The sequence below is a fragment of the Triticum dicoccoides genome, chromosome 3B (genome assembly GCF_002162155.2).
Source record: "Triticum dicoccoides isolate Atlit2015 ecotype Zavitan chromosome 3B, WEW_v2.0, whole genome shotgun sequence".
NCBI lineage: Eukaryota > Viridiplantae > Streptophyta > Magnoliopsida > Poales > Poaceae > Triticum > Triticum dicoccoides.
This window is the reverse complement of record NC_041385.1, coordinates 205,996,251-206,004,946: the sequence shown is the minus strand read 5'-3', so window position 1 is coordinate 206,004,946 and position 8,696 is coordinate 205,996,251. Positions and strand designations below refer to the sequence as shown.

General features: G+C 43.5%; 2 protein-coding genes across 3 annotated transcripts in view; both read right to left on the bottom strand.

Annotated features, from left to right (window-relative positions):
* Positions 1–2,451: 2,451 nt before the first annotated feature.
* LOC119281155 (aquaporin TIP4-4-like) lies at positions 2,452–3,772 on the bottom strand. Its single transcript, XM_037561762.1, has 2 exons — positions 3,533–3,772; positions 2,452–3,437 (listed from the first exon to the last, which is right to left on the bottom strand). The coding sequence occupies exons 1-2, from the start codon at positions 3,657–3,659 to the stop codon at positions 2,809–2,811; spliced, it is 756 nt and encodes a 251-aa protein (XP_037417659.1). The 5' UTR covers positions 3,660–3,772; the 3' UTR covers positions 2,452–2,808.
* A 2,589-nt stretch (positions 3,773–6,361) lies between these two features.
* Positions 6,362–8,696, bottom strand: part of LOC119275557 (activating signal cointegrator 1 complex subunit 1-like) — an 11,248-nt gene continuing 8,913 nt past the window's right edge. Inside the window, exons 9-14 of one of the 2 annotated variants that reach the window (XM_037556426.1) lie at positions 8,281–8,393; positions 8,137–8,202; positions 7,771–7,867; positions 7,552–7,619; positions 7,058–7,095; positions 6,362–6,965 (exon numbers count right to left, since the gene is read on the bottom strand). In XM_037556426.1, the coding sequence (XP_037412323.1) occupies positions 6,779–6,965; positions 7,058–7,095; positions 7,552–7,619; positions 7,771–7,867; positions 8,137–8,202; positions 8,281–8,393 (569 nt within the window). In that variant the 3' untranslated portion in view covers positions 6,362–6,778. The remainder of the gene's footprint in view (positions 6,966–7,057; positions 7,096–7,551; positions 7,620–7,770; positions 7,868–8,136; positions 8,203–8,280; positions 8,394–8,696) is intronic. The other variant, XM_037556427.1, reaches the window with a different exon arrangement.

The following is an 8,696-nucleotide window of genomic DNA, read 5'->3' as shown; positions in this document are numbered from 1 at the left end:
TTCTCTTTTCCATTTGTTTATTCGGTTTTCTTTTTCTTTTTCTTTTTTCTCTGGTTTATTTTTATTTCTACACATTTTTGAATACATGGTCACATTTTCCCTACACATTTGTAACATTTTTCAAATACTTGCTCGACATTTTTTATATATTTTTAACATTTTTTAAATGCTTGATTAAAAGGTTTCAAATAAAAAGATTATCTATTTTCTAATAAACGGTCAACATTTTTTCTATACACATTTAACATTTTTCAAACACTTGTTGAACATTTTCTTCAAATGCTTGATTAACATTTTCATATACATGATAAAAAAGTCATGATTTTTTCAATACATTGTCAACATTTTTAATATACACATTTAACTTCTACAAATGCATGATTAATATTTTTCAAATACTTGTTCAACATATTTTTTTTCAAATACTTGTTTAACATTTTTATATACATAAACAACTTTTTTTGAAATAATTCTTCATCATTTTTCAAATCCTTACTCAACATTTTTTAAATAGTTGTTCAATGTTTTTCAAATACTTGTTCAAATTTTTTGAAATACTTATTCAACATTTTTCAAACACTTGTTCAATATTTTTTTAAATGCTTGATTAACATTTTTATATACGTGATCAACATTGTTTTATATACTTGTTCAACATTTTTCAAATGTGTTTTGTAGATTGTTTTATATACGTGATCAACATTGTTTCATATATCTAAAAAATATTTTAAAGTATAAATGGAAGTACAAACTAAAGCAAGAAAACGAAATCAGAATGTGTAAAAAAAAACAGGAAAGGGAGGCGGTGGCCTTCCGCACGCGTGGGCTGGGCCAACTCGCTCACTTCTTTAGCGAGTCGGAAGCTAAACTCGCTGAAGGAGAGATATAGGCAGGCCCATCCTTTCCGCAGCGAGCGGCAAATAGGAGCTCCCTGTTATGTGTATAAGGCCGAAAGTTATAGCGTTTGAAACTGCAGGCCAGTACAGCGGGAGGGCCCCTGTCTGCTTATAGCGTGATGAAGCATTTCCAGCATAAATAGGCAAGACCCATTGAGGAAGGAGCGATGTGTCTCTTGCACTCGTTTTCCCCTTTTATTTTCTTTTTATTACTTTTAGTTCTATTTATGAAAGGAAAAAAATACTTATATTTAAAATTAAGCTCACTGCGGGGTTAATTTTTTAGTGCTTTGTTTAACAAATATCCGTGCAAGTTTGTAAAAAAAATGATGATAAATTTTAAAAAAATGTTCATGACATCTAAAAAAGTTCTCGTGTTTAAAAATCATGTTCCTGATGTTCAAACAAAATGTATGTGACATTTTATAATATGTTCATATGTTTCAGAAAATGTGTTTGTGGCATATTTAGGAAATGTAAAAAATGTTTATGTAGCTAAAAATGTGCTATATAATTAAAACAAAACCGACGTGGCTTAGAGAAATATGTCAAACACATATTTAAAAAATATTCAGGAACATATATTTAGAAAAACATTAATAATTTCTAATAAAACATGTATAAAATCGTTCCTGATGTATACAAAAAATAAAGAATGTATTTATTTAAAAGGAAGTTCACTGCACGCTCAAAACAATTTTAGTGCTGTGTTAAATAAATGTTTGTGTAAAATTTAAAAATTGATGATAACATTAAGAAAATATTCGTGACATCTAAAAATGTTCTCGTGTTTAAAAACCATGTAGCTGCATTTGAAAATAGACAATGTAAGAAAAATTCAGCTAACTCAAAAAATGTTTCGTGGCATTCAAAAATATGTGACATTGAAAACCAGTGTCCTCATATGTTTTGGTAAATGTGTTCATGGCATTTTTTAGGAAAATTTAAAAATGTTCACATTGTTGAAAAAATTGTTTATCAGTCAGAGAAATGTTCAACATGTATCTGAAAAAATGTTGAACATATATTCGAAGATGTTGAAAAGCATATATTTAAATATATTAATTTACTGAAAACATATATTAAATATTCTGATGTGTACAAAATTGTACAATGTCTATGAATGAAATGTAGACATCCAAGTATGTATTTGAAAAACTTATTAATCATGTATTCGAAAAATGCTAACCATGTTTTAAAATATTCTTTATGCATTCAAAAAGGTACAATTTATATGAAAAAAAGTATACATATATTGGAAAATCCAAACAACCAGTAAATAAATACAAAAAAAGAGAAATCCAGCCACAAAACAGACGTAGAAGACTGTCCAAAACCTACATCAAAAAATAAAAAAGGAAAATAGAAAAAATAGAAGAAAACCAAGAAAACCTGACAAAAGAAACTTTCAAAATCGGCTTGAAGCAGTCTATAGAACCTTCCTAAAACCCTTTAACGGGACAACCAACTCAAATAGAACGAAGCCCTTGCGTTAGATGTGTGTATTGTTGCTCTGGCAATAGGCGAAGAATAGCTGTAGCGGTGCGACTTCCGGTCAGATAACATGATGTTCTTTTTTTTTAACATGTCACTAGCACAAATGTTTAGTATAAACTGTGGTAGATGTCCAACCCACACCTCACTGTTGTCCCCTAATTGAGCGCTACGCAGAGCTAGTTCATGAGCTACTACATTACTTGATCTTGGTACATCAGATATTTTAGAATTTTCAAAACTAGCACACAACATGACTCTTATTTTCTCTAAATAAAGCACCTAGCGGCGTGATGTTCTTGGGCAAATCAAACAACAAAAGAACGCTGCTAGACAGCTGACGAGTTCTGGACGATTTTCACAAGATATAGCGTATCAAGCTGTCCATGCGTAGAGAAAAGTGAATATCAGTGTTCAACTAGAAGTCGGTGCCATCGGTGGGAAGCTGCTGGTGGCCGGGCCGGACCATGAACAATCCCTCATATACTAGCCCCGCGAGCAGGCCACCGACCATCGGCCCAACCCAATAGACCCACTGACTGGCCCAATTCGCTGAGGCGAGCGCGGGCCCGAATGAACGTGCCGGGTTCATAGACGCGCCGGAGAATGGCCCTCCGGCGAGCACGTTGGCGCCGACGACGAGGCCCACCAGTAGCGGTCCGAGGTTGCCGACGCTCCGGCGCGGGTCCACGACGGTCGCGTACACCGTGAAGAGCAGCGAGAAGGTGAGCACGGCCTCCCAGAGCACCCCCTGCGGCGCGCCCACCCCGGCGGCCAGCGCGTGCACTGGCATGGTCACCGCGCCGCCGGTGAGGAAGGCGAGGAGGAGGCAGGCGAGGGAGGATCCGAGCAGCTGCCCGAGCACGTAGAGCGCGGAGCGGAAGAGGGTGATGTGGCCGCCTGCGGCGAGGGAGAGCGTGACGGCTGGGTTGATGTGGCCGCCGGAGACGTGAAGCCCTGCCGACACCATGACGGCCACCGCCATAGCGTGGGCCAGCGCGACCGCCGTCAGGCCCATGATCGTGTCGGCGCCGCCGGCCAGCCTCCCTGCACACACATAACACATGTATTTGTAGTTCCAGACTCTCGGTACACATGCATGCATGGACGCGTTTCCAGCCATCACTGTACTACATACGTACCGGCGGCCATGACGGAGCCGACGCCAGAGAAGACGAAGAGGAAGGTGAGCACGGCCTCGGCGAGCACGGCGCGCACGCAGCCGGCCTCGGTGACCTCGCTGTGGTGCCCTAGAGCAAACTTCGCCATGTGTACGCTACGTCCCCGCCTCACCTCGGTGGCCTCGCTGCTCTGTCGTGGCGAGATGATCACACGTACGCCGAGAGAGCGGCCCGAGTTATGAGTAGTCTGCTGGAAGCTGGAGTGCAGGAGGTCACGGTTATATACAAAGGCAGTGCGTGTGCGCAGGATAGGACAAGGAGGCGGGAAATGGTGGAATTGCTGATGCGTGCGTAATAACGGAGGACGGTTAGCAGCTGGGTCTCACGCGAGAGGCACCGCACACGCTCAACTTCAGAAAAATCTTGGATGGAAAAGCAAATCTCCACCTACTATACATGCTAGGCAGTAGGCACCAAGCTGAAAGTTGGAAGCAATGTATTTCTCCTGGACACGCAAAATTAAAGCTTTTGCTGGGCGAACGCCCTAATACGGGTTGCAAAGCGGGTTCGATGAATACAGCATCATTTTTATTTTGCGGGGATACACGATGATGATGATGATGGACATTTCGCGGTGCAGCACCATCACCATGCAATGCAAAGTGGACTCTTGATCTCCATAACAGCACCTAACATGACATAACTGAGAACAAGAGCGACATTCGGTATGGTCGCGGTCGATCAGACGGCAGGCAGCATCACCAGCAAGCAAGCTCTAGGTGCAGGAGCACTTCATTCAATTAATGCAATGAACAATCCGACTCACTCTGAGTTTACACTTGGTATTTCAGTGTAAATAGGCTTTTTTTTTCAAGTAGGATTGGCACGCTGTTCAATCAAGAGACTCACGCAGCCTATCATTAGGTTTTAGACAGCACGATTTGTATAGAAACAAAGCAGCTTTTGCCTTTCGCGAGCTCTTTCGGCGTCTCGTTTGGCCATTTGCGAGACAGAAAAGCACAAGACCAACACAAGGGAAGAAAACGGATTGAGACAAAGGAAGCTCTGTGGTCACTAGGCCAGTGATCCCAGATCTTTTGTGATTTAACCCAACGTAGGGAAGGTGGCAAGCAACGGTTCACATTCAAAAATCAACAGGGACACTGGCTAATACAGGATGCCACCACTCACTGGCGTGCAGATTGCAGAATGTCCACAATAACACAAGCAGAGCCACACGGTCAAAACTATAGTCCTCTTTTTATATGCTTCTGCAATACTACATCGGTTCTCTTTATATGCTTCCGCTGTATATACGGACAGGCGCCGAGTACATACGTAGGCCGTCGGTTGGTCCACAAAAGATGAAAAGACGAGCAACTCGTTGAAGCAATGGCGTCTCAAATAAACCAGGCCCTCTTCCTCATGGGGGACGAGTTCGTCGCTGATGAGATCCTCGCCCGGCTGCCAGCCCGCCACGCCGTGCGCTGCGTCCTTCTCTCCAACCGCTTCCGGGAGCTCCTCACGCTACCACACTTCTGGCGCCACCACCGACGCCTCGGCGCACACTCGGAGCTTCCTCGTGCCGCTTGCCTGTACCGCCTCGACAAACGCTTCTACTTCCACGCCGTCGGCCCCACGTTCGCCGTCAAGCACACGGTCAGCCTCGACAGAGGCACGTACGCCGGCACGTGCGACGGGCTGGTCCTCTTGGCCGACGATTCCGCCCATTCCAATGGGCGGCCGGCCGTCGACGGCGTTGTCTTCAATCCGGCCACCAAGGAGGAGGTGCGGTTCTCCCTGCCGTTGCCGCACGCCGGAGAGGGCGTTGACCGCCGCTTCCTAGGGTTTGGAAGGACGGCCTCGTCAGCACGGCTTTAGTCGCGCCCAAGCCCAACTCATGGTGGTGCCGCTGGCTGCCGCGAACCGAGGACGGTGTTCTCATCGGACCATGAGCTGCTTTGTGACCACAGCTAGCCTGCACATGGGCGACGGCAAAGCCACTACAAGGTATGAAACTCCAAAGCCACTACAAGGTATCTTTGTCCCCGCTTCGGTGGAGCTTTGGGATTACCAACCGACGCTCATATCTCCGGCGAGCATCTTCGGCGGCGCTAAGTTCCCCGGCCGTCGTGAAAGCTTTACGCTCGACAATGAGTTGGAAGAGGTGCTGCTAGAGGTGACGCGGAAGGTGATTGTAGATCAGGCGATGCAAATGCTTTCCATGGCAGGAGCTCCACAGCCCGCCAAAGTGACGCACACGATGGCTATCACTGACGCCGGTGGACACCAAGCGGACCAAGAGGAGAAGACAGACGCAAAGGACACAAAATGAGTTGTGCAAACATCCGTATGCCTCTGTTTGATGTGGTAACAAGAGTGTTCAAAGTTCAGACCCGGTTTCGTTCCAGTACTGTTATGTGAATTGTTGTTAAACCATGTGGAAAAAAACAACTAAAAAGGGTAAAGAGTCAATATGTGCCAGGCTTGTCATTGTTACTCATACTTCAATCAATGCTTGTAAATCATATCTTTCCTAGTACTCCGTTTTTGTTTTTGTTTCCGCATAAAAAAAATTCATTTCCATTTTTTGCCAGAAAAGCAGAAAGTTTCCACTCTATTTTCATCCCTACTCTATATCACTGTGGCTATTCAGTGGTCCTGTCCTATAAAGTGGACATCGAGCAAGAGGAACATTTCGCTCCGGCGCAGTAGCATGCAAACCGAACTCCGTCTCCACCACGGCACCTCACATGTCAACTGAACTGAGAACCACACTCGATGTGGTCGCGATCGATCAGACGGCAGGCATCATCACCAATCGAGCTCTAGGTGTAGGAAGGAACAATCTTATCTGGCTCACTCTACACTTCATATTTCAGTGTCAATAGTTTTATCTCCCCAAGCAGGATCGGCAGAGCTGCATCGGTGCACTTACACTCAAGAGGTTTTCGACACTGACTTTGTACAGAAACAAAGCAGCTTTTCGCGAGCTCTTTCGTCGTTTCGTTTGGCCATTTGCGAGGCAAGACCATCGCAAGGAAACAAAACGGATAGAGAGAAAAGCAGCTCTGAGGGCACTAGACCAGTGATCCCAGATCGTCTATGAGTTAACATAACCTGTGCACTCGTTACCGTGCACAATGTCCACAACAACAGAAGCAAAGCCACGCGACCAAACTACAGATTCCATGACGGCAAAAAAGACCCGGTACCGATCTTAAGGGCATAAGATACTGCGTCGCGATGTGTCGAAAGACACGGAGCTCACTCCGTCTGAGCCACCTCGGGCAAGGGGATCGAGCAGCAGCAATGGTAGTATCCACCCTTGTCAAACTTGAACCTCTGCGATAGGTGCACCGCCGGTACTGGGTACTCGCCCCAATCCTGTTCCCCGTATTGCCTGAATATATTCCGAGCATCGAACGAATCGTTTCTTCGGTTCGATTTCTTGCTGCGGTGAAAGAATGCAGGCAAGGTGAGACAACTGTGCATGTACAGCACATTACATAGATAGATGTGGGACAAACGGTTTGTTGCTCTCACCTCTTCCTGTGGCGCACATTCATTATGGTTGCATGCAACTGCGGTTTGTAAACAAAAGGCAATTTATTAGCACCAAGAATCACATTTTAAGGAGTATTGGATTTAATTAAATAACGGATACATAAAAATATCAACAATTATTTAAGCAAACAGACATGCAACAGAAGTTAACTGTAATACGTGTAACATTTATCCCAGAACACTCAAACTGAACTCTGACACCATAGAAGTGACCAGCTGACAGCCTAAATTGATCAGGATAGAACATCTTAGGGGTAAGAGAAAAAAGAATGTTTGATGTGATGTCACACAATGACACAAATGTATGGCTAGAGTTTGCATGACACGGTCTGCAATTTCAGCATGTTTTGGTAGACAAAACTTATGACTAAAATCAAAATAACTGATCATCAGCTTAATTATATATGCTGTCAAATGCGGAGTTAATTGGCAGAGCGATAGAGAACTACTTCCAGTTATACAGCTGCACTCACCCTCAATTCTTGTCTGGCATCCCTTTCAAGAACTAGGCCTGACTTGACGAAGGCTTCAGTTATTACCTCTGAGGAGGTGGAAGTAAAGAAGCAACATCCCAGAAAGATAGTTCAATTCTATGTGATAGTAATAACGAATGCTGAATTACTGAGAATGGTGTGGCATGCGCAAACTGCCACGAAGGAAATTATAAAGGTCTGACATTATTGCAAGGATACTGCAAGCACGGACAAGGCGTCCTTCTCCACCAACTTCCAGTACTGGAGCATATACAACCCTGGCCCTAGCTGGTGAGCCTTTCATGCATGTCTGAAACTATAACATTCATGTGATGTGAATCACCAGAAAAGACGTACAAAAATATCCAGAAATAAATAATACTGTTTCAAACGTCAGTTTTCCCATTCAGTAAAGCCATAGAAAGGAGCATTTTGAAGGAGTGCTCTAGAAAGTAGAATGAAATGCCTTGTTCTTTGGCTCGAACTTACAACCCACTAACTAGCCATCTATAAATCAGCTTCCCGTAGGGATACAAAAGGCAACTGTTCGATGATAAAATATTTCCAGCTCTAAAGGAAACTTACCAGACCCCTAAGTTGTATGGAGATAGGTCGGTTTTCCAAAGCAGCATTTACCTGGGAAGATACTGACTGCATTGACAAGACAGTGAATTAAATTTCTTCCTGTTGTCATCCAATAAAATCGTATCTTATGTGAAACGACAATACCTGGAGGATATCAGAAGCCTGGGCTATACGATCCTTATTCCACAACTTCAACATAAGAACTGTTAGGTGGAACGTTTTGGGTTTTATGAATATTGACTTGTCAATGCCGAACTCTGTAGGAAATTAATAAGAGCAGTTCAATGCCTGAATGGAGCAAAAATATTGTAATTTCGAAATGCATAGAACAATATTAATAATATCTAGCATCTCCAATACAGCACTAGCAGTCTAGCATACAATCAGACTACAAAATTGCGCAGTTTCTAGATATTTCTACTAGCTGTACTTTTTTCAGAATTCCAGATCTTTCTGTTGGATAATGAGCAACTAGTATTCACTGAGGGCCAAAGGCCAATACATATACATGTGTGGTAAAGTGCAGAAAACCCCTTATATAATGGGGATATACAGAAAGG

What these genes read in the sequence shown, in the direction of transcription:
- LOC119281155 (XM_037561762.1), bottom strand. Translation starts at nt 3,659, where the DNA reads ATGGCGAAGTTTGCTCTAGGGCACCACAGCGAGGTCACCGAGGCCGGC. An exon ending in CGGCTCCGTCATGGCCGCCG is followed by an intron (nt 3,438 to 3,532) that starts GTACGTATGTAG and finishes ATGTGTGTGCAG; the next exon opens with GGAGGCTGGCCGGCGGCGCC.